General features: G+C 38.7%; 1 protein-coding gene across 3 annotated transcripts in view; it reads left to right on the forward strand.

The window, feature by feature from the left end:
• LOC124555624 (tetratricopeptide repeat protein 39B-like) overlaps positions 1 to 26,256 on the forward strand; it is a 296,161-nt gene extending 269,905 nt beyond the window's left edge. For all 3 annotated transcript variants that reach the window (XM_047129594.1, XM_047129593.1, XM_047129595.1), the window contains exons 12-15: positions 16,159 to 16,320; positions 16,457 to 16,686; positions 23,779 to 24,013; positions 24,142 to 26,256. In XM_047129594.1, the coding sequence (XP_046985550.1) occupies positions 16,159 to 16,320; positions 16,457 to 16,686; positions 23,779 to 24,013; positions 24,142 to 24,262 (748 nt within the window). In that variant the 3' untranslated portion in view covers positions 24,263 to 26,256. The remainder of the gene's footprint in view (positions 1 to 16,158; positions 16,321 to 16,456; positions 16,687 to 23,778; positions 24,014 to 24,141) is intronic.
• The last annotated feature ends 568 nt before the right edge of the window (positions 26,257 to 26,824 follow it).

Here is a 26,824-nt window from a genome sequence, read left to right on the forward strand (position 1 = left end):
TTCACATCACAGATATCAGATTTCAGGTATACAAATGTCAAAAGTTGCCTTACTTCTCCTATTTTCATTCACTAATTTCTTATGACATCACCGTCTGCAGTAACTTATCATTGAGGAAAATGTGTCGTGCAAAGATGTGTATAAAAAGGACAACGCGCAGTGCCCAGCCTAGACACTATTGTAAACACCCCTTTAAACAGTTGTTCGTACTGACAGTGTCTGGACAGTACATTTGATGCATTCTGATCATTCCATTTCATTTATTCATCCAGTGAAACAAAGATCGCTATCATTATAATGTATTTAATTCTGTTCCTAGTAAGCTGTGTGCAAAACATTGGTCCCCTATAACAAATTTCCTGTTAATTTCACTGTTGTTATGTTGTCCCTTTGTTCACTGTATCAAGTAGAACTGTTGTAAATCCTACTGCTGTAGGCGCTGTATGTCTGACACTTACGAAACCAAAACATTTCTTATATTTACTTACGTAATTCATTACTTTTTTTCACTCATGATATTGGTATTTTACCTAGAACTAGTGCCCTTTGGTTGTTTCTTACTTTATCTCCTTTTTGACTTTGTACTAAACAGTGAGTAATAGCATTGGTATCTGCATATGAAGGGCCACATTACTTCTTTTAGGTAGTGAGTACATATAATGCATACATTTTGAGAACTAAAGCTGTGCAGTGAGTTGTCATGTACACTGTTACACAGCAATTGCAGTTGACCATGTTGTGCCATGCAGCATCCTCTGTAGCTGGGCCATTCATGTACATGGGCAACTGATTGGTGATCGTGCCCACATGACATGTCTGCTTCAAGAGGAGGATGCTGTATAGAACTGGTCTTGCAGCTGAGTCTTCCACACAGATGTGGCACAAACCTAAATTGCTTAATGTTGCAAATGGCGTGGTGGTTCCTTTGGAATGGCATATCCAGTTTCCTTCCCCCAGTCTGAGCCTGTTCTCTGTTCCTAATGACCACATCATTGTTAATCATCCTTCTTTCTTTTTTGTAGATGTAGCTCATTTGAAAGTAAGAGTGCTGTAAGGATGGACTAGCAAACTCAGTAAACTGAGTAGGCTAAAAGTGAATGGAGCAAATTTGATCTGGAAAGAGTGGCAGCTATTCAAGCAGAAGTCTTTGTTTAGTGCAAAACACACATTCTCATAAGCCATTTGAAAAGTGGAGTAGGACTTCCATTAATGTCTCATTGAGCAAAAGAGAATCCTGTGAAACTGAAATGCCAGATGGGTTTGGTGTTGGGGTTGTGGAGGAATAGAAACAGCATTTCTTGAGCATGGTCAATAAAACTATTGCCCATGAATATGAACTAAACAAGGAGTTTATGATTTGCGTATCAGGATTCCACTAGCAACAATGTGGCAAATATGCGTGTTAAGTGAGTGTCTATGGAGGTGTCACACTTACGTCTTTAGAATGGGAGGCTAGGGCAACTGACAGAAGGTGCAAACTGAAAAAGTCAAATAATCTCTGTGGAACCACATTAATAATAAAATTTGTAAAATGCTGAGGAAGCAGACACTGTTGCACTCTTGGTTCAAAAAAGAATTCACAAATATTGACAGGCAAAAGTTAATAGAGATTTGTGCGCCTGTAACGAGATTTATGCGCATAGCATACAGCTGCTTCCATCTTTGTACCTTAGGAAAAGATCTTTCCAAGAACCTGAGAAAATTGTGGTTGTACATAAAAGTTTTAAATTTTGTGTTTAAGAAATCATTCATGCAGGAGGATCGTACAAACATATCACACAGACCCCTGTATGGAGAATGTAGTTATAGGCATCCCTGGCCTAGAGGAGCAACTGAAAGAGTTGCAAACAAATAAGTCACCAGGCCTGGATGGAATACGAGTTTGGTTTTACAGAGTGCGCACTACGACAGTCATCCCATACTGAGCCTGCATATATCACGAATTTCTCACCCTGCGCAAAGTCCCAGGCAACTGGAAGAAAACACAGGTGACTCCCATTCGTGAGAAGTGTAGAAGAGCAGACCCATATAATTACAGACCAATATTCTTAACGTTGGTTTGCTGCAGAAGCCTAGAACATATTCTGAATTTGAATATAATAAATTTCTTTGAGACCAAAACACTTTTGTCCCCAAATTAAAAAGCATCTCTCACGCAAACCTCAGCTTGCCCTGTCCTCGCTTTCTGTGAACCTCGGATGAGGGACAACAGGTAGATCCTATATTCCCAGATAACTCATTCTGTGAGTGGCTCTGAGATTTCTCAAGTAATAGAATCCAGAATTTCTCAAGTAATAGAATCCTATTTGCCAGAGACAAGGGTATCATCAGGTACGCTCCAGAGAACTCCAGTAAGACCATTCTAATTCTCTATATACGTAAATTATCTTACAGACTGAGTGACTGTTTACCACTGATGCTGTGGTGTATGGGAAGGTATGATTGTTCAGTGACTGCAGAACGTTATAGGATGACATAGTCAAAATTTCTAGTTGCTGTAATGAATGGCAGCTTGCTCTATGTGTAGAAGCACGTAAGTTAATACAGATGAGTAGGAAAAACGATCCAGTAATGTTCGAATACAGCATTATGAAATAGAACAAGTGTGTAAGGATGATAGTAGGGAAGGTGAATGGTCAACTTCGCCTTAGTGGGAGAATTTTGGAGAAGTGTAACTATTGTATAAAAGAGATAGGGTATAGAACACTAGTGCATCCCATTCTCGATTACCGCTAGAGTGTGTAGTATCCCCACCAGATTGGATTAGAGGAAGCTTTACCTCTTGGCTCTTGCACAGTCCTGTGGCAAGAGGACGGCAGGCCCCAGTGCGGTCCTGTGGCGAGGGCGCGGCAGGCCCCCGGCGTGGTGCTGTGTGTAGAGGGCCAGCCGCGGTTGTGGCGTCGTGGCAAAGCTGGGGCATGGGAGCAGCAGTGGGTGCAGCAGAAGGAACATAGGTGAGGACTGTGGTGCTCACCGATATGGTGCACCACTCTTGTGAGATCAGCCACGGCTGGATCCTCGCAGTGAAGGGAGAGGAGGACGGATTCTATGTCAGGCTCACGATCGACGGGAGAGAGGTGAACGGGTGGCTGATGAGGTGGGCTGCAGCAATGAGTGCCCTGTAAATGTTGACGAACACCTCGTCACGAGGATGCAGTGAAGATCCGAGTGGGACGCCACCCTCGAGAAGAGAGCTGAACCTGGCTTCATCATCTGGATGAAGCAGCATAATAGCATCAGGCTCATCCGGTGGAGAGCAGCCACCGGGCAGAACGGTGGAACAGAAAGGCTGAGATGCAGACCTGGGAACCAATAGCCGGCAGAGCCATCATCAGGAAAGGGCAGCCTTGTTTCTGAGAGTGGCGAATCCTGGCACAGACAGGTCTTGCAAGAAAGCCTGTGAGGCCGCATCTGATCACCACAATAAAAGACAGGAAATGGCAGCAATCAGCTCGGGGTGGCACCGGGCAGTTTAACACAGAAGTGCTTGTCAGAGAAAAAGGCAGCAACACGAGACAGGTGAGATCCCTACTGAGAAGAGAGGAGGTCTGGAAGGGGAAGAAGGGAACCGGAAGTGGACGTGGAGCTTTGGCAACAGGTGGAACAGTAGGAGAGGTGTCAGAAGGTGACAGGCCCAGATTATCGCAGGTGGAAGTGAGCAGTGATGCCACTGTTGGACTGGAGGTGTAGTCACAAAGAGAACAGGAGGTGAAGGCACAGAAAGCCCTAGGGCATGGCCAATGAAGGGGAGTGTCAAGTGGCAGACAGCACTGGAAATGGGAGAGAGACCTGGGCCAGCGGCAAGGGCACTGGTGACGTGGGAACCCGTAGTAGTGCCAGGGCTAGCATGGAGGGCAATGCAGGAGTAGGCGGTGCAGAGGAGGTGGCAGAGCCAGAGGTGACAGTAGGGCCAGAGAGGGCAGTGGGGCTGGATGATGCCTCAGAACTGGAGATGGTATCAGAGGCAGAGAGCATCTGAGTCCAAGGATGCAATAGAGCAAGAGAGGCCAACAGGGACTGAGGAGTCAGGTGCCATAGGCAGAGGGATGAGAGGCAACTGGGTGACAAACATTGGGAAGGAGATAGTCAAATGTATCAAACAAATAAAACCCAGTTGTTGGTGTGGAGTCCTGAGCATGGAGTGCACCGTGATGGCAGAGTTCCCGTCGAAGAAGCCCAGAGGTGCACAGCAAGTGCTGTTCGTGTTGCAGAAGCTGTGCCGTCCTGCGTGTTGGGGGCATTGTCACCAAACACTGCTGAATATACTGAGTGGTGTCCTGGTTTAAATGGTGCAACTGCTGTCTCCATAATTAGCAAAGCTGCGGCAATGAGAGTTGCAGCAGAGGGGTGCATTCACTGTAAGGCCGAACAATTACCACTACCATTCTTATGCATTTGGTCTTACAAGGAGGCAGGGACAAACACAACAATGTTGGTCCACAGCTTGCAATGAAAAAAACACTTCAGTAGTAAACATACAAATGAACATTTCAAAGTTCAGAGCTGAAACAAGAAATAATATCCACTTCTGGTAGAATGATAAAATGTCTCGCTGTTGTCCAGCTCTGTGTCTTTGGTTGGTGTCTGGTTGGTATTCAGTTGACATCCTAGAAGGTGGTCTGCCTGGTGTCTAGCTCAGTCAGATGCAGGCTGGTCAATGTCTCGGCAGGAGTCTTGTGCCTCCCTGGACTGGTGGTCTTGGTGGCACTGAAGACAGCTGCAGAAGACCTACCAACAGATGAGTGTAGGGCACCGCCAGCATTGAACCTGGAGCATGAGTTCTGTCAGCTAGTGGTTGTGCAACATCTTAAATAATCTGATAGAAGGATTTCCATGAGGGTCACCCAACATGCGGACACGAGTCACGTGGTATGTGGACAAACACAGTTCTGTGTTCACAGTGTGGTTGTGTGTGCTGCTTTGGGGTGATGTGGGTGCCTCTTGTGGAACTCGCTGGAGTTTGGTGTGTACACGGACTGACATGTTGCTGTTGTTATCTGTCACTGTTTGTAAACACGTGGTGTGTATGATTGGAACCGGGATTGCTGCATGTGTCTGGCTGAGCACAGGACACCTAATGTGGATATGTTCTGTGGTGATATTTGCCAGGTGAGTGGCTAGGTATTACAAGTAGACATAAAAGCAGTTGAAGTGTGTGCTGTATGGTTTGTTACTGGTCGGTTCAGTCAGGACGCGAGTATTATGAAGATGCTTTGTATAGTGACAAGCAAAAAAAACACACTTCAGACCTCCTCGTCGACAGTGTAGCTAGCCTAGATTTACTTCTGCAGGCAGCTGAATATTAGATCATTTTACTTAAGTTTGAAAAATATCAAATACTTAAATTGGAAACAGGCCACGTCCACAGGGAAGTCACTATGTATTTGTTATTTTTACAGAACATTATCACTTATAATGTGATACAAATACAGAATGATGGTCTCATCTCAATATACAATTGACTACGAACTTTGACATACAGTTCTGACTAATGGTTTTGTTAGGTTGCAGCCAGATCTGAAGTAACACGATGCTGCTGTTGTAGGAGCAACTGAGTGGCACTGCACTCTGACATAGGTAATCGTCCAGCAGTGGTGGCATATGAAACTTCTGGAGGGCGTGTGTACACCAATGTCCCTCATTTGTTGCAGTGCTTGTCCTTTCTTGTGGTTGGTACCTACTTTGACATTGGATATCGATCTCTGGAAGACCTCACACTTTGTGAACTCAAATGGGAATCCCGGGTGGGAAGATGACATTCTTTTTGCGAGGCACTATTGACAAAATTTAGAGAACTGGCATTTGAGGTTGACTTGTATAGAGGCATATAAATGGTCATTTTTCCGTAAATCTGTTTGTGAGTCAAAGAAAAAGGCTAGTAGTGGTGTAAGGTACCCTCCACCATGCACCGTGCACTGGCTTGTGGAGTGTTTATGTAGAATGGGCAATGATACAATGTCCAGGTTAGTTGAGTTTGCATATTTTCCAACCATATAAAAGAAGGTTGTGTGAGGTTGTAAGAGTAAGGAAGGGTTGGGGTGGAAGGTGTTTTTCATTGCCGCATGATCTCCTTGTGAAATTTCGATCCATGACTTTCTCCTCCGAATGCAAAAATAGTTTGTTGGCAGCCACCTACAGCAGGAGAAATGATGATCATCATAAAATTGGAGAAATCAGATCCCCCCTGGAAAGATTTAAGTGTTAATTTTTCCTGTGCACTGTCAGAGTGTGAATGTTAGAGAAATAGCTTGAAGGTGGCACAATAAACACTCTGCCAGGAACTGGATTGTGAACTGCAGAGTAATGATGTAGATGTAGATGAAGGATATGCAGTCAGGTAACTGCTTCTAGGGCAGGTGACTGATTTAAGCAGGCACTGAAAGCGCTGTTGGACTTTTTCTGAAATGAAATCTACATAGCAAGGTTTTAGGTAGTGCTGTCGCCAATTGGTGATGACCTTCCAGGATATTACTGTGATTCATTGGATAAGAGGTGGTGCCTTTGTCAGTTAGTAAGTTAGGTAGGTAGGTAGTTTTTTTGGTTAGTTAGCTACATGTTTCAATATGATTGGAATGATTGTTTTATAAAAATAGTGAGGAACCAGACACTTTTCAGTTTTTTTTTTTTTTTTCATTGTTGATTTCAGCATTCCTATTCATGCAACTACACGAAAAAAGGTGTTTTTAGATTATAAGCTACCAGATTTTAAACAGAAGTTTGTCCATAGAGGAAGAGTAATCTAGAAGTAATTTTAGGTTAGATTTAAAATTGCCTTTGCTGCTTGTCACCCACTTTACATTAATGGGCAAATAATGAAAACTTTTTGTTGCTGGATATTGAACTTCTTTCTGAGCCACTGACAGCTTTAATAATGGAAAATGAAGGTCTTTTTGTCTTCATGTAGTGGATGTGGATATCACTGTTCCTTTCAAATTATGATGGGTTGTTTACGATGAATTTCCTAGGAGGAATAGTCAGTATTCAGGAATATGACAGGAATTATCATTAGAAGCAAAAAACTTCGTATGGACATATGCCATATTGCAAATGGTTTCAGAGATAGAACATATTTAATATAATTGTTATTCATTTTCTGTATTATTCAGTACATTATCAGGTTTACACATTTACAACAGTTAATAAACATTTCAACATTTGTTTTACAAAGTATCAATTGAAAAACACATATTTTTAACAGATTCTCCTCTAAGCATTATTACACACATCACATCATAGCTGTTGTGCGATTCACAATAAATTTTTGAATGTCCCACCATCAACTTTACTGCACTTGTGCACTCTTGGCAGAACATGTGTTGCTTGTCTCAGCGCTTCTGTGTGTTCCCTAATGAGGGCAGCAGCGTCCATGCTGTTACCAAGCAGTTCCTCTTGCATATTCACCTTTTGTTTGCCCACCTCAGACTGCATCCAGCCCCCATAAACAAAAATCTAATGGTGGAAGGTCTTGCACTCTTGGTGGCCAGTTCATTGTACTACAATGACCAATCCATAGATGAGGGTAAATGCAGTTGAGACGTTCCCTCCCACATCTGGTGAAATGTGGAGCAACCCCATCAAACAGGAAGTATGTAGCAGTCCACGTGGCCAAAGGAATGTCATCAAGGTGTTCACCAAACAAATTTTTCAAAAAATGCAAGTAATTCTGTTCTGCCATTTGCTCTTCTAAAATGACTTGATCTATCAACATGTTACCGATAATGCCTTATCAAACATTGATCAGAAAGTGAACTTGAACATTGGTTTCCTCTGTTGGGTGTGGATTGTTCTGTGACCATTGATGATTATTGTGTGTATTCTTGATTTTATTCAGTGTAAATGTGATTTCATCTGTAAATAGTATTAATGGAAGAAAATGATTATTTTCTTTTAACCAATGATAAGATTCAAAATTTGAAGTATTTTTGCCAATATGAAGATTATGGACACAGTGTATGTGAAATGGGTAAAAGTTTTCCGCATGTAGTGTTCGCTTTACACATCTTTGTGTGGTGTTAATAACACAGAAAGTCACTATGTGCTGGTGGTAGGACTCCACTCCACCATTTCAACAATGTGTTGCTGTTCCTGCACAGATTGTTGAACTACACATTCAGAAGGGGAATGGGAACTTTGGAAGAATACCTGCTTCATGCACTCTAGTACCTTCCACCGCGGAAGTCGAACACACGCCAGAACAAATGGACGTGGCCAGCCCATAGAGGGCTCCGTGTCCGCGGCGGCTCTTCCGCGCAGTGGCTCTCATGCAGCGAGGGCGCCACCGCTACACCACGTGCAGACCACAGCCAATAGCCGCTCCCTCCAGTTTCGTATATAGGGACCCGCTCTGCCCTAGTCCAGTCAGTCTGGTACTCGCTCTGGATTGCATCTCTACCTCAGCGGTACTGCGTTCCGGTCGTTGCTCGTTGTTGACATTTGCCTGGCTCTGGTTCCGAGTGGATTTACTGGTGTTGTGGTTTCTACAAGCCTCCATTGTTTGTCTCTTCCTTGTTGTGTCGGTCATAGTCGGTCGTTGTCGGTTGTCATTGGTCTGTCGTCCGACTCGTCCTTGCGTTACCCGGTGGTGCGTGCTCCACCGCCGGCGGCTTCCCCACCTGGCGGCTCCGATCCACAGCCCAAGGCATTCCCGCGGTTGGTTTTGGTTACTACATGCACTGTGCTGAAAAATCTGGTAAACATTCTATGATCAGGAATTTGATGTGTCAGAAAGTGTTGACAGTATTCTTTGAAAGCAGCAAGAGCACTCACATCAAAGAAGCCATAAACATACACCAGATCTTCATACTCTCCTCATTAGTGTAGATGTGTGGCATTTTAACTTGCATGTGCAAAAACACAGCTAACTGATGCTTTTCTGTGATACACTCTGTCACTCAGATTTCTTTACTCACAACAATGAACAATTGTGTGTCCAACGGGCTAGTTTAATATAAGGAAGACATCCCTAGCAAAGAGGTTGAAAGCAGCAAGGTACATTGGGCTAGAATAATACTTCAAAGAGGTTAGGTACATAAGACACATGAATGCGAATCACTAGTCAAAAACAAATCTACATTAAATGTGTTTTATCATAGAAACCATTTGGAATACGACATATGTCCATATGATTTTTTTTTTTTGCTTCAGATGAGCACACCTGTCATATCCCTGGATATTGAGCACTCATCCTGGGGCACACTATACGTGTTGTGATGGAGCAGTTAGATATTTTAACTTCTTGAAGAGGAGATAGAAGAGGCTGGTGTGAGGCTAAAAATGGTTGCACTTTCAGAAAAACAATAACTAAAATGAAAGAAGGTTATTCAAAAGTGGACTACTTTGCACATCTGTAAAATCCAAATGTACTGCTGGGTAACATTCAATACCTTGTTACTCCTCCTGGTATCTTGTAACATTTTTTGATCCTCCTTGGCACACTGTCCACATTGCTGCTCAAGCATGTGCTACTCTGAGGAAGAAGCCTTCCTAAGGTCATCCATTGTGTGAGGGCTCCAATTACGACACACTGCAAGTTTCAACTGATCTGAAGCTTGCTCAGTTGGGTTCATTTTAGCAGATACCATATATCTATCATCCATTCAGCTGTTTCCTGCCTCCTGGAGGAAGCGATTAAAATGATGGGTGCAGTGTACTAATGGATTATCATCCTCAAAGATGAAGTATTGCTGAAATATTGACTGTATCACTGTATCCTTTATTGATACTGTACAGTGCTCCAATTGCCCTCTATAATGATGAGAGTTGTCAGACATTAATACATAATCCTGGCCCAAAGTCACCTCTCTGCTGAACCCATGGAACTGCATGCAAGAGGCACATATTGGTACCTGTCTGCCTTGACATTCTTTTGTGACAATCTTCCAGTGCCGGACCAGTCTTGCACTCATCAGTGAAGAGAACCCAATGCCATTGATCCAGGTCTCATTACAGGTGTTCTCTTGCCTTCACACTTAATGGTGCTAGAATATTTGTTGTGTTGTCTGTAATGGATCTGTACAAGTCAGATAAATTGTGTGGGAACATTTGCATACTTCCTGGGACAACACACATCCAAAGGACAGAGTACAGTTTTGTTGCATTCTCCTCGGTATATCTACGAGCCATAATATGTTGGTACAACTAGTGTTGTTGATCATGAACAAACACTACAAGACAGATCTTCAGTGTTTTGTGTCTCACTGTAGGGGTTGGTTGTTCAAATTAAGTTGCTGTGATATACACTAATTCAGCAGAAAATTTCCCGTGCTGACAGCTTTCTTGCCATATAGGCTTGAAATGACCCTTTGAGGCATATTGACAAACTGAACAGACACAAGTGGCACTGTCCCATTCATGACTTTGAGACACATCACTGTCTACTGAACTTCTTTGAGAGTAGATTTACTTTTACATCCATTACACAGTTATCTGTATGTACTGATTTCTTATAGTTATAAGAGAAGTGAGAAAAATGTAACTGATAAAACTAATGCTATTCATGAGGCTGTTTCCTTATTAGGGTGACTACAATGAATCTTGCATAGTTCCCCATAGTAAGGAAATCCTCAAGGATGTGGAACATATAAAAAATGCACTTTAACAAAAAAACACTTATACATATTATTATTCTTTGAATAGATCCTAAGTGAAATGGTCCCCAAGGGTGTGGAATAAGTAATAATTATTTACAAACTAATACAAAATGTATCACAAACATCCAAAAAAAAAAAAAAGAGATAATTTGTAGACTTGATGTAACCAAGCATAATAAAAATAAAGAAAAACAAAGGTACAGTGGTTCCTTACACAGAGTTTAGTACTGGCCTGAGGATGCACATAAGGCCTATATTACATGGTACAATTTTGTGTGATATTGTTAATAATATGTAATTGCTTCTATAAATCGTGTAAGCTCTTCTTAAACTATACATTATTGGTAAGAAGGCTTACAACGGTTACTGGCAAGTTACTGAAAACTTATATTCCTGTATATTTTATGCCTTTGTAGACCCTGTTGACTCAAGTAAGTTACTGTCTTATTGTAGATTGTTCTCTGCCCTAATATAGACTCAGAGAATTGAGCAAATGGTCTGAAAGCTATATTGTTTGTGATAAATTTCATTAAGGAATAACTATTCCAAGAAGCAGTAGTTTGCATGCAGATTTCTTTAAACAGGATTTTGTAGAACATTCTTTAATTCACACCACATCACATGCTTTTGGACTTGTATAAATTGAGTATGGTTGGATGAGTTACACAAAAATGTTATTACCGTATGACAACATAGAATGAAAGAAAATTAATTATGCCAACTTTTTATTTTTAAATAACCTGTGTGTGACAACACGGGGCTAGTACAAACAGAGCCTTGCTTAGATGTTTTATTAGTTCTGTTTCATGCTCCTTCCAACTTAAATTCTTGGGATTAAAACATTATAATGAGTTAACACTATCAACCTCTCCTATTTGCATGTTGGTTAGAAATCCCCTTACAGGTTCTGAACTGCATATATCTTCAAAGTTTAATGAAGATGAATTGGCTAGAAATCATTTACTAATGTCCTGACAGATTTATAAACCACTGTAACTAAAATTATACTTGATTTGCTATTTACTGTAATGTTAGTATCATCTGTATTACGTGCTATTGTTAATGATGAAAATGCATTTAATATGCGCAGTAAAAACTAAAGGGGACTTACGCATTCAAAATTACTTTACAAATCACAGAATATTCTCATGACCTGTAATTTATTGTAATGAAATAATTACATTCTTGCAGTATGTTTGAATACCCTTCACAATTATTTTTTAAATTTGAAAATTCTGGCTAAAGTGGAACTCAGAAGTTTGATGCCTTTTTTCCTGATCAGGAAATAGCCCAGTGGAAAGTGACTAGTTGAACAAATAACTTTGGAGTTAACTACACTCAGAAAAATATTATTATTATTATTATATGTTGATGTTTGTGATAACAAGCAGAATATTTTAAAGATTTTGCAATAGCAAGATCTCTTCTGGTATAATGGAGATAATATAGATGTTATCCCAGTCATTTGTGAAGGTTGGTGTCAAGTATTCCAGGGCTGAATTTATTGAGCCTAACAACCCTGTCTTATCAGTAACATTTATAAAGTGCTTCTTAAAAGTGTTTGCCACACTACGCATATTTGTTATCAATGTATCATTTGTTCATAAAACTATCTATCCCTCTTCAGTTATGGTTTGACATGTCTTCTCCACAACTGTATTCCATATTATCTTTATTTTGTAGTCTGAGGTTGCTATTTTCTTCTCGTAATGCATCTCCTTCAATGTGTCAGTTACATCCTTCAATATTTGCCAGAATACGTTGTAATGAGCTACAATATCGACAGCAGATGTATTCCTGATTAATGAACTGAGTTTTGTTTCTTGTTCAAAAAAATCATTCTGTTAGTAAGCCATGATTTTATGGTAGACTTTGATCTAATGTGACTAATTTGGGGGAGAAAACACAGTTTTAATATACGACAAGAATTACATTAATCAATGCATTACTTTTTTGTCAAGTGCAGTTAATGGCTTTCAGTATTTGAACAGTTTGCTGAAATTCTCAATTTTTGGTGTATTAACTACACTCTTGAATTCATTTTTAATACATTGGTGGTTTCTGGTGAATGTGGCACCTCCTTTCTCCAAATCTGCCTAGCTCAAAATCCTGTAATACTAAATAGCTCCCTGATAATGGCCAAATTATGTTCAGAGAGACAAAATATGTCAGCTGGGCTCAGTTACTAATTCACCAGTGCAAGTACAGTAAAACCTCTTAACGAATCTTACGGGACCAGAAAATTTGTTCCTTAAAAGAGGGTTTTCCTTAAATAAGAATTTAGGTCAAAATGCACTAAATAAGTGTTCCAGAATCAAAACTGGAGCGTAGGCTATTTAGGCCATATAAATACTCCATAATCACAAACTCACCTTGTGTTGCATACAAAAATGCAGTGAACATGAAAATGTTTTTTGGCAAATTTAAAACTACTCGATATATTTATAATACTTTTTATTTCAATACATTTTGGATGTTAGGTCACATCAAAAGTCATTAACTGGTATCTTGATTTAAAAGGAGAAAATTTTATTTAGCTAATGACACTCAATGAATTAGATATCACAATAATGAATAAAACTGCTGTACTGTCTTTATTTCTGAAAAAAAAATCTAGAAGAGTAGTCTGCTGCTTCCTTCCAGCACAGTGTACTCCTATAAGTTGTCGTTCCAGCTGGTTAACACTGTTAAGAATTGCCTCATCCAGTCTCAGGAACACCTATAACATTCCAATTCTCTTCAGAGATATTGTCCTCCACAAACAATGTTGCACCACAGCCAGCATTTGCAAAGCAGTTTATGACAGTCTGCTGTGTGACTGCATTCCAAGCAGCAACAAACATATTCATGGTCTGTAAAATATTCAATTTCATAACTTGCTTCCTCTGCAAGGATGAAATTGATTTTTGCGCTAGAGCCATTCTATATTTAGCTTTAACTGAATTGATTATGCCTAAGTCCAGTGGTTGCAAGTGACTTGTGCAGTTAGCAGGAAGGTACACAACATTCATATTTCTTGAAAATGAGGTATTTTTGGGATGAGCAGGCATCTATCTAGGATAAGTACAATCTTTCTTCCTGCTGCACCCATCTTCGAGTCCAAGCTCCTCAGAAACGTAATAAAAATATCTGTTGTCATCCAGGCATTTTTGTTAAACTCATATTTGCACAGAAGTGTCTCTATGTTCTTAAAACACCTCGGAGTTTTAAATTTACCAATAATTAAAGGTGGCAACTGTTCACTTCCGTCATTGTTCACGCACAATAATGTTGTCATTCTCTCTCTACTTTTTTGTCCCCCATGACATTTTTCACCCTTAATTGAAAGTGTATTAGATGGAAGGAGGTTATAAAATACACCAGTCTCATTCATTAAAAATATTTTTGGAATCATACCCTTGAATCAGACGTGGCAAAGTATAACTTTTCCAATGCTCCACACTTTCATTGTCCACAGATGCACTTTCTCCACTTAAATTTTGGGTTGAGAGATTGTGACGTTTTTTAAAATGATCTAGCCAGCCGTTAGATGCAATGAAGTTCTCATATCCCATCCTCAGTGCAATTTCTCGCGCCTTCTCACACAACACATTGCCACCTATGAGAATATTTGCAGCTCTTATTCCCTGAAACCAGTCTAAAAGAGCAGTTTCTACGGCTTTGAAAGACAACTCACGAATACTCTTCCTTTTTGATGAACATGAACCAAGTGCTTCTAAATTTAATAAAGCCTCCTTATTTTTTATTATTCCACACAAAGATGATGGCGCCAAATCGTACTTCTTTGCAATGTCGTGTAATTTCATACAAGTATTGCAATTCTCTTCAAAATCCCGAATAATTGTTAGCTTCTGCTGTATCATCAGTTTTCTTTGTTTGCTGGCCATATTACACGTACAAAAACACTATTGTAAGTAGACTACACAACTACTGTATACACTTAACGCTTTCACTTTATAGCGTCAGACACGACAGCTGGAGCGCGGTAGTGTGGAAGAATTGTGTTTTCAAATGATCAGTTTAACATTCACTAATCTCGATAACTTCACAACTATCGATATGAGACCAATATCTGAATGCGAATGGGAACATGGACATCGATTTTAAGAATGCAAATGATCAAAGCCTAACATTACGATTTAATGTCCAAAAACAAGAAGTGCACCTGCAGACTGTATTTTAATTTGTGAATTGTAACATACTTATTCGTTAAAAGTGGGATTTAAAAGAAAGCTCGATTTGTTAAAACCGAATTTAAGGAACACTGTTTTTATAGCGTTATCGCTGGGACCAACAAAAGTATTCCTTAAAAGTGGGATTTCCTTAAAATCGGTTTCTTTAATATGGGGTTTTACTGTAAGTAGTTAGTTATATCTATTCTCCAGTCCTTGAATACTCTAATGCAATAAGAATAGCTGACTGCTGACACAATGTTTACCAGATCACACCTTATAGAATGTATAGGATCAATGTCGGTACTGTTGCCCAACCCATCCACTACAATCATAGCTTCTTTCTTCATTAAATCTTTACCTGATGACTGTATATGCTCTTTCACCTGACCCTCACTGGCAATAGGTTGTAAAAAAGTTATGTCCTGGTATCTGGAGAATAGTTCATTCTGAAATAGTTGCTGTACACGTACAACTTGAGATCTTTCTAAGAAAAAAACTTCTTCTCTCTATTGACTTTCCTATAGTCTTCCTTTTCAAATCTATACTGAAGTTTTTTTGTATCCTGTCTACACTATTGGACTCAGGCTCATCCTTTCCAAATTGAAGCAAGAGTTCAAATTTATTTTTGACATTTCTGTCAAAACTGAAAAATTCTTTGCTTATTTTCTCAGTTTCCCGTTACCATTTCACACCTTTCTTTACACAACTTCCTCCATAACATGTTCGGGTCTTTGGTTGCCTTATGTAATTTAGCCTGAAGGGCAGTGATCTTCCTATCCTGCTCCACAGTCTCCATACCTCTACTGTGTATTTTACATAATCATTGAAGTAAATGATTAGTTTTCATTATACCATGCTACTATCTTCACCCCAATGGAAAAAACTGCCACCATCACTCAGAAGCCTGGAACTAAATATTCTATGCCAAGTGAAGCACTTTTCATATTTGGTAAATTTATTAAACAAGAGAAACCGTTTCACAACATTTGTCCACCATATGGCTATACACAATCAAAGTAGGACTTGGGAAAATTGGCTTTACCAATACAATTAAAATTTAGACCGCGTTCTGTAAATACGTACCTTAGTACATATTTACAGAACATAAGGGGAAAAGCTCAAATTAGTTTTGCTGGAAAGAGAGATAATGAAACAGAAATTTCCCTGTTTGCTGTGCTAAAAGTTTCAGTTTATGATAGAAATTTACACCTCAAACTTAAATTTACAAACTTTTATTGTTTTCTTTAGTGTGTACAAAAAGTGAGACTTTTGAGATCAAGATTAGGATAGACACTAATATATGTATTTCATATGTAATTCTCATTTAGATAACACAACATTTTTAGCAATCTCTCAGTTTTCAAATATATGACTAGTGTTTTTATTTTTTTAAGTGTTAAACAGAACTGGCATGAAGCTAGCGAATTTGCTGGACGATTGTTTGAAGAAAGTAAATGGTCAAAAACTATTTATGCTTATCAAAAAGCTGCAATGTTGTGTATGCTAGGTGATGACCTCACTGATGATGAACAGACTGAAATTGAATATCTTATGAGGTAAGAATGTCAATGGTGCCTTCTATTTCTAACTCATAGTGCTTGTATTTGAAAGATGATAATTGGAAAAGCTACAGAATAGCCATAAAATTTGATAAACTAAAGCACTACCTGCCATTTTATATTTGTAATAAAGGCATGCACCTCAATGGAAGCAGAGGATAGCTGGAAAATCATTGCCAATGGAGAAGTTTGCAGTCAAAAAGTCGGAACGCTATTTTTCTCAAGGGAAAAGCTTGGTTCTTCCAGGTTATGAACTAATGTATGTGTGGAACCTGTTCAAACAAATTGGGAAAAAATGGGAAATGTTAGATTCAGTGTATAAACGAGTTGAAAAAGTACTCAGAAAGTTGGAATCAACACGTGGTAAGTTAATAACATTTGTTAAAATTTTATGTGACTTTTCCTTTCTTCTGGAAGGTTTTCAGATTTAGATACTATTGCTTACAGCTTCCTCATACTATATAGCAGTTACAGACCTTCATTGAATATGTGTTTATTTTCCTTCCAGTTCCTGCACCTTTAATCAAAATGTGAATTTTCTTTCATTGATAATTATTGTTTCTGCTGTCCCCCTGTAGTGTTGGTAATGTGTGCCATGACATTCAGTATATATGCTTGAAAATGGCAAACCATTAAAATTGTAACAGTATGTATCACGTTCAAAAATTTTATAAAGTCTTCATAAAATTATTCAAAATCTAAACCTTATTTCTACAAATGCATTTTATGGCTTTAGTATGTAAATGCTAGGTCCACATTTATTTACAATTTTAAGATATAAAAATCTGTTGTCTGTTGGCCAGGTATTAGAATAAGGCATGCAGCAAAACAAAATAAGTGCATTATTGAAATTCTTGCCACTCATGTCATTCACAATTTTGTCACCTTGCATATCCTTTTGACTGTTTTCATGTTTACTAGTTGCATACATTAGAAGACTCACAACTACATTTATCCCAAATGCTCTATCTGAAGAAATGTTACCATAGTGACATTTATTTTGCAATAAATTATTTAATTTTTATACTATAATTTCTGATACATAGTTAGTGATTTAAGCTACTTATGTTTTATAAGGTTTTTCAGCAAGCAAGCCTTTGACAAATAGCTGCTGTATACTGGCAGAAGTAAATCTGTAATGACAGGTTATGAATTGTGCTTGGATACAGTCAGTAAGATCATTCTTAATGAAAAACAAGATGTTTGGTAATGCATCCTGGTCCAGCATTAAATTTTAATTTATGAGGAAGTTTCAAAATGGTGCACATTCTGCTGCAGAATGAAAGATTAATTTTCAGCAAGATTAATTCTTTAAGTCTGTTTTTTTATACACTGAGCAGGTCTGTTGGCAGTTTTTGAAACACAGTGAAATGGCAGTCATGGCACGGGATTGTTTTTCAGGAGGAGCTGTTTGCCATTTCCATTTGTTTCTATAAATTTAAATTATTTATAATTTAATCACATAAGATGGGTGCTAGATGTTCCTTTTGAAATAGTCATACTCTTAGTCATAGTCATAGTTTCCTGCCCCATCCTTATCTAGTCTGAACTTGTGCACCATCCCTGATGACAATATAATCAACAGGATATTAAACCCTAGCCGGCCGGTGTGGCCGTGCAGTTCTAGGCGCTTCAGTCCGGAACCGCGTGACCGCTACGGTCGCAGGTTCGAATCCTACCTCGGGCATGGATGTGTGTGATGTCCTTAGGTTAGTCAGGTTTAAGTAGTTCTAAGTTCTAGGGGACTAATGACCATAGACGTTAAGTCCCATAGTGCTCAGAGCAATTTGAACCATATTAATACCTAATATTCCTTCCGTTGTTTAAATTTCTCTCAAGTTTCTCATTCTGGATGTGTTTTGGATTACAGAGATGGGAATGTGTACATTCCTCTAGAGTCTTGTCAGTACCTTTTCTTTGGGAGGAACTATTCTGTTAGCCTAGCAGGAAATTCTGTGTGAAGCTTGGCAATTATGGAACTAGATAGTCAAGTATTGAATCTTTGAGCTGGCATGCTTGGAAGTACACTGGGTAGTATTTGGTCACAAAAGGTACAGACCTAGACTCAAATCCCAGTCCAGCACACAATTGTATCTGCTCACAAATGTTTATCCTCAACAGGAACTATTTCATTATTCGGTCATTATTGTGTTCTTGGACTTTGAAATAAAAAAGATCACTGGACGAGAAGGTTACACATATGTGCTTTGTATTTGTGGAAACTATTTCCTACTCAGTGTTTGTATGAGCCATTTCTCATCAAAAGTGCCAAAGCCAATTGTCATAGTGGAACTAACTGAACTGTGTCCTTTCACAGCATCCGCATTCATTGATTTTAAATTTCACAGAACCAATTTCTGATTCTTATTTCAGAACAGTTTGTCAATAAGGTTTTGGGAACTGACCAGCATTGTTGTTTGTGTGAAACTGAAATTAGGTTGAATTCACCTTCATTATGGAACAGTCCATTTTGAAACTTGGAATATTAACAGAGGCAGCCAGAGCACCAACAGCTGCAAAAGCAACAACAATTTCAGCCACTGTTGAAATAGGGGAGCAACAACAGCTTATCAAAAACGTTTTGCTCTAGTGCTATTGTGGACAGTTCCATTCCCTTCATCTGAAAGGACCCATGAGGTCTGGAGTGACGATACTACTGTAAATTAAGAATGGGTATTTCTATATGTTATTATGTAGCCAAGATGTATAGGGTGCAAAAAGGACTATTTATACAATATTTTAGAGCTTTAGAGGAGACAAAAAGAAACTCTCTCTTTGTTGTAGGTGTAGTTTTTGTGGCCTTCAATGTGGTTTGGTGCAGCTATCCATGCTACTCCATGCTGTGCAAGCCTCATCATCTCTGAATAACTTCTGCAACCTACATGTGTCTGAATCTGCTTACTGTATTCATCTCTTGGTCTTCCTCTGTGACTTGCACCCCACCACACCTCCCTCCAGTACTAAAGTGGTTATCCCTTGATGTCTTGGAATGTGTCCTATCAACCAATCCCTTCTTCTTGTCAGGTTTCACCACAAATTTCTTTTCTCCCAAATTCTGTTCAGTACCTCCTCATTAGTCACATGATCTACCCATCTAATCTTCAGCATTCTTCTGTGGCATCACATTTCAAAAGCTTCTATTCTCTTCTTGCCTAACTATTTATCATCCATGTTTCACTTCCGTACATGGATACACTCCATACAAATACTTTTCGAAAAGACTTCCTAACACTTACATCTGTATTCAATTTTAAAAAATTTCTCTTCTTCAGAAATCCTTTCCTGCCATTGGAAGTCTACATCTTATATCCTCCCTACTTTGGTCATCATCAGTTATTATGCTGCCTGAATAATAACAACAGCAGCAACAACAACAACAACAACTACTACTACTACTACTACTACTACTACTACTACTACAAGTGTCTCATTTCCTAATCTAATACCCTCAGCATCACCTGATTTAACTGGACTACATTCCATTATCTTTGTGTGGCTTTTGTTGATCATCATCTTATTTCCTCCTTTCAAGACACTGGCCATTCTGATCAACTGCTCTTCCAAGTCCTTTGCTGTCTCTGACAGAATTAGAATGTCATTGGCAAACCTCAAATTTTTTATTTCTTTTCCCTGAACTTTATCTCCTGTTCAAAATTTTTCTTTGGTTTCCTTTACTGTTTTCTCACTGCACACTCCTTTTTATCTGATAAAAATGTCACAAAAGCACTATTCCCATGCTAAGAGTCCAAGAAGGTTTTGTTGCTAGTGATGTTCAGAGATGGCATACAAACTGTTGTGTGATGCACATTTTGCCTCATAGATTTATTTATTTATTTGGGGGGGGGGGGGGGGGGGGATGAAGCATTTGGTTACAAGACCCAGATACTCCGGAAGCACTGGTTACCTATATGGCTAGAGCTGCAGTCATTATTTGTGAACCCCTGCTTGTTTTGAGTGTGCTAGACAGTCATTAGCATACAGGTGCCAGTTGTGGATTAATGTAAATGGGCAGCAATGTCTCCAAAACAGTATTCCTCACAGAGCAGTTTGAATGCCATCTCTGAACATCACTAGCATCAAAGCTATCATATAGATATAATCTCCTCTGAACACTGTAAGATTTTGTATTTGTAGCTTTTTATACATATGAGGGAAGATCGGAAAGTAATGCACAGCAATTTTGCTTTTCCCATGGTATTGCAGCCAGAATGTTGAAATTTCATGACAATATTGTTTGATAGTTTCATGTTTGCACTACAGATAGTATTTTGTTGTCACATGCTGCTCTACCGAGAGAAGCCTGAACCAAAAAACAAACTTGAAGTGCATGTTACTGTCATCGACTTGTGAAGAGCAATGAAGTGTTGTTCAGCATTTGTGGGCCAAAGGCCATAAACTGAGTGAAATTCACAGGAACATGCGTGGCAGGTATGGGGATGACTGTGTGGACTGTAGCAATGTCTCCAGGTTGTGTGCATTCTTCCAAGAGGTTTGTGTGACCCTTTGTGATTCGCATCACTCTGGGCAGCAGTTAACAGTTGCAACCTCACAGAATGTCAGCAATTTTGAATGACCGATGTGTGCAACTGCAAACCTTATCACGTGTACGATATTGTTCATGTCACATTGAAATTACATAAAATTAGTGCTCACTTGGTGCCTGAAACCTTGACAGGCAACCATAAGGACCAGCGAATTATGACAAGCTTGGGTCACTTAATGCATTATGTCACAGAAGGGCATGACTTTCTGGAAGGAATCGCCACTTGTGATGAGTCACAGGCCTACTGCTACACGTCCAAAATCAAGCAGGCCTCTATGGAGTGGAAATATGCTGATTCTTCAGTACAAAAAAAATTCAAAATGACTCAGTCTGATAGGAAAGTGCTTCTGACAGTGTTCTGGGATATACAAGGTGTGTTATTGGTGGACTGTGCTGAACATGGGACCACTGTGAATGCTGCAGCATACATTAAAACTTTGGTTAAATTTCGTTATGCCCTCTGTGACAAATGCCTCAACATTAATTCTGACTGTGTCAAACTTCTTCCTGACAATAGTTGCCCCTTGTTGGTGGTCTTATTCATGAGAAAATCACCATATTTGGGTGGGAGGTGCTCCAGCATCCATCATATGGTCCGGACCATGCAACCGTTGGACTTTCATCAGTATTGTCCCATAAAGAAATTCCTGGCTGGCCAACACTTTGTGACAGATGCAGAAGTGAAACCCACAGTCTGCAAATGGCTGTACTCCAACCAAATGGACCTCTATGAACAGGGCATATTGAAACTGGTGCCACGATGGTAGAAATGTCTTGAGAAGGCAGATGTACTTCGTTTTTTGGAAGGATATGTCAAGGCAAACTCTTTCCTTCAACACATTACATGAGAGTTTCTATCTCTTTAACTGCTGTTTTCTCATAGTCTGCTAATATTGCCAGATCAGCTGTGAAAGATTGGAAAGAAATTTGGATGTCTTTTTTAGATCTTCCAGTTGATACAGGGGTCCAATAGTTTTTCTTTTCCCACTCTTGGATGACTTTGTTCAAAACCTGACTAAAGGGGAGAGGAGAGAAGAGGACATGGATTGTCGCCCTGCTGAACACTGGTTTGGATCAGAAATGGTTCTAACACTTCACCCATTAATTTTACTTTGGGTGTTTTGTTAAGCATTTGATGAGATTTAGGGTTTTTGTTTAAAGTCTTTGTTCTTCAAGGATGATAGAAAGGGACTGTCGATTGACTGAATTTCCTTTTTGTGTCAGGCAATGCATATTAAATGTTTAAATGTCAGACTGTCACCTACAGGTACTTCTGTGATCTGTCTAGGGCATTTGACTGCAAATCCTCACACATTCATTTGTGCGTCTGCTTGGAAAAATATTGAACTTATGTCTGTCAGAGTACTCAAAGTAATTGTTGCACTACAATTTTATTCATAGATAGCTCAGTTTAAATGCTAAATAGGAACAAATAAATACTGGTATTCCACAGAATCTGATCTTGAATCTGCTCCTGCTCCTGATATATGCAAACAAGCTGTCATCTTTCACTGGCAAATGAAAAATAGTTTTCTGTGCCGATGATTCGGGTGTCATAATCCAGTCCAGATGCACTAATAGAAGAATTTCTGACACAATAATTTTCTTATGCAATTGCACATGCAGAAGCACACTTTTCGTTGCACTGAGCCCTAGTCATAACCCATATGCCACATTTTAGTGAATGAAGATGTGTGTCACATTGAGCAAAACCTGTAATGTATGTTGGTACTCAGCATGATATAAAAATATAAGCATATACCTGCTGTTTTAAGTAAAATCGTGCACATCAGTAGCTGTGGTCACTAATGCATTGTAGTGTCACAGAATTTGAATCAGAGGTAGCCAGTTCAAATGCTGGTGTGGGAGTAAATTTTGTCACTGATATTTAACCTAACTGGGGATGAAGGTGTGAAGTTTGTGATCAGAAGGCTGTGTACCAAAATCCTAGTGTAGGTGCCAAACCTCTCAGAAGATTTTATGTAGTGAGAACATATGACATTATTGACAGTGTGCCACAGTCGGATGAGAGTGTTATGCTTGATGGACCATTTACTGCTATCTATAAAGAATAGGGTTTGTGTTAGCAGTTGGTTTAATCTTGTCTCATTCTTCCATTCCATGCTAATCTGTAAAATTACAAGTACAACACTACACTGCACACTCACTCATAACTGTAATATACGTACTAAAGATAAATGCTTGACATTTCAGAAGAAAATAATGCCAAACAAATTCTGTCAGAATCTCGGCCAGAACGGCAATGCAAGATTCTTTCATTCTTGGCAGTGTTCATATGATTGAGTGTGAGGCCACCTTTGACTTTCAGTACAAGTAATTGCATTTGCTGGTATACCATATGATCAATAATTGAGGCCATACTTTTGCAATAACTACCTTTCCTCCCTCTCCCCTTTTCCTTCTTCTGCTACTACACCACCCATCCTCTCCTCCAGTCAATAGTATTTCATGTTCACTCTGTAAGTGACAAGGTTGTAAGAATTTTTTATTTTTAGAATGTAATCCTGTATCCTATTTTTGTATTCACTGTAATTATGCTTTGATATGTTACAAAACAGTAAATGTCACCATAACATAGATATTATACTGCACAACCTGTCTTTTTATAAAAATATATGACACATTAAATGTTCACAGATAGCAAATGCCATGTACAGTCAATTGGTAAAAATAAGAACTTAACAGGTAATGAAACACAGAGTACGCAATCGCACAACAGTTTTTGTTGCATTGAATGTACTCTGTGATTAAACAAAGTTGAATTTATTGTTAGTGTAGAGTATTATTTGTTGCTCATGAAAGACGACCCTGTACAGCTGATTTCAGTGTTTATACTGACACCTCTGTTGAACAAATACTGATGATAACTGCTGTGGCATTTTCAATTTCAGAAGAAGGCGAATATCATGCAGACAACAAAGCATTAGTTTTATTGTTGAAAGGAACATGTTTGCGACTGATGAATACCCCACTTCAAGCAGAGGAATCCCTAAATATTGTGCTTTCATTGGAGAAAAAAATAAAAGAAGATCTTTATCTTATACCGTATGCTATGGTTGAACTGGCACTACTATACAGGAGTCAAAATGATCTCTCTAGAGCAGCCCAATTATTGGAAGATGCAAAGTAAGTTTTAGAATATGTCGGATGCATTTCAAAAGTTGTCAATGTAAAAGTGTATGAATTTCTTTTTTACTCACAAAAAGTGAGTCTGAGTGGCCCACTCTCTTGGTAACGACTTCTAATGTTTGTAGGAAGAACTATACTGGGTATTCTCTGGAGTCACGCCTTCATTTCAAGATACATTCTTTCCAGTCTGAGTTGAACACGAGGAAATCATCAGATGAGACTACTTCAGAACTTTCTAGTCAGTAGTTGATGACAAATTTATGTTTCTAAAAATGTGTGCAATTACCTTGACCAAACCAGTAAAACACTATTTTCTTTCTAACTTCAGTAAATGTAATCTCTGGGGTTTTTGATCTCAAAAGACATGAAAACTATTTTGTCATTACTGGTTTTTGTACTGGGTAAGATATATACATTCCAATTTTTTTTTACATGCTTAATGCTGTGATCCAATTGTTGAACACTTTATTGTCTTGAAGAAATTGTTTTAAAGAATGTTTTTGTTTATTTAAATATTGTTAATGTTTTAGAAGTTTTAATATTTTTGACAAAATATTTCATGATCATTCTTCCATTTTATCTTGCAGTGAAATAGTTACTCTTCACACAAGTTGAAGTATCTAGTTACGACGTTGTTAAACAACAAATGATCTACTTGAGTCTTACATCGAGAAGTCAGAAAATTGTGTGTTTGTACTTCCATACTTTTCATACAGGCCCCGCTCGCCACCGCCCCCCCTTCCCGCCCCGCTCTCTCTCTCTCTCTCTCTCTCTCTCTCTATGGTCGAAAGCTTAGCAATATTTCCAGTACTTATATTCTACATTTATGTGCATATCTACCACACAATCCTTCATTTAAATGGTGGGCTGTTACTTTTACTCATTTCAATATTTGTATTCCATCTGTATAACCAGGGAATCCATCTGTTAAAAATGGTGTGCTATTTAAATGCTTGTACAATATACAGATATGCTCATTACTTATGTCAGGTGCCCCATAACTCACTCAGCTTTGCTTTTAAGCAGTAGTTTGCTTAACCTTTCAATTTTTTTAATTTCTGAAGGATGTTCTGTGTGGCTTGGTCCCTTCTTCCACAACAATCAACTAATTTTCCCACATCTCTTCAATAGTTTACTTGTCCGGAGTTCCAATGTTGTTGCTGTGTCTTGTTCAGGTAAAACAGGGGATACGAGATACATTTAGTGCTTTCATGTAGCAAGGTAGATATGCATCTGCTGAAGATGAGTTGCAGTACATATGTGGACATTATTTAACTTCTTTTTAATCTAACCTCAAACATGTTTTTTAGACATTTCTCATTATCCAAGAACTGCCAAGATGCATAGTTACTCTACTCACAATTGGATGAATCTACTTAATCAGAAGATGATTCTGAATATTCTGCTATGAGCACAATCTTTATGTGCTCTGCATGTGGTTTCAGTTAGTGTTTAATTGTTTTTGTTATCTGATATACTGTGTGTAAGTCATTACATTTATGTTTTTCTATCTCTTTCTGCGTTTCATTCGCAATTTTTGTGTGTCAGGGGCACTGCCTAGGTGCAGTTGTGTCAGTAGTCTTATATTTATTTTCAGTTTACAGAACTGTTAGATGAATCTCAAGAAGTGGATGGACATTAATCATCTTCATGTGATCACAGTGCTTGTCTTTGTGTGATGCTAATGCTCAGACTGGATTTCTTTCTTTGTAGTCTATTTCCCATATATTCTGCATAATAATAACTATAACTGTTGCTTATTCAATTATCTGGCTGACAATAATTTGTTAAAAGGATTGTGTGATTAGAAATAGGATTGATTGATGTATGTGAGATAAGTATGCAACTTGAAATTTTTCTTGCCATAATGCATTATACAGATAAAAAGATATTTTCATATGCCATAAGTAATTCCATTAAGATGACAAATGAAGATGAAGGAACAAAGATTTCCTAAAGAAAACTATGGCCTAGATCACATTATACCTGTGATAAAAGAACCAGTATTTCTTCAGGGACATGCCTGATGTCAGTTGCGTATGTCAATGTCTCTGTTATATTTGTTTGTGTATAGTATATTAAATAAAAGGTGTAATATGAATTTGTGTTCTTACATTGTGAGAAATAAACGTTTCTCATCATTAACTGTTTATTTAACATTGAATTTTTATGTTGTTTTTATTGTACTTCAGTGACACAGAACAAAGCATCATAATAAATATTTTGTTGCTGTGAGAGAATCTGTGAGTCTCAGTTTTATTTCAGTTATTTAATTGTCTAAGTGTATAACTGAGGAATTTAAAAGATTTAAACCACAACTTATTTATTGGTGAAGAAGAATAACAAAATGACCTATGAGACTTTGCAACTTTCCCAGACATCAGAAGCATCTGAATATTCACTGATATCATCTCAAGCAAAATGACAAAAATTACGTTTAAAACAATTACTTGTATGTTGTACCGATCTGCAGGGAGTGGACAAAAATATGGAAACAACATAAAGACAACACAGTACCACAGCTAATACGAGGTGCATTCAAGTTCTAAGGTCTCCGATTTTTTTTCTAATTAACTACTCACCCGAAATCGATGAAACTGGTGTTACTTCTCGACATAATCGCCCTGCAGACGTACGCATTTTTCACAACGCTGACGCCATGATTCCATGGCAGCAGTGAAGGCTTCTTTAGGAGTCTGTTTTGACCACTGTAAAATCGCTGAGGCAATAGCAGCACGGCTGGTGAATGTGCGGCCACGGAGAGTGTCTTTCATTGTTGGAAAAAGCCAAAAGTCACTAGGAGTCAGG

This window comes from Schistocerca americana, chromosome X, assembly GCF_021461395.2.
Source record: "Schistocerca americana isolate TAMUIC-IGC-003095 chromosome X, iqSchAmer2.1, whole genome shotgun sequence".
Taxonomy (NCBI): domain Eukaryota; kingdom Metazoa; phylum Arthropoda; class Insecta; order Orthoptera; family Acrididae; genus Schistocerca; species Schistocerca americana.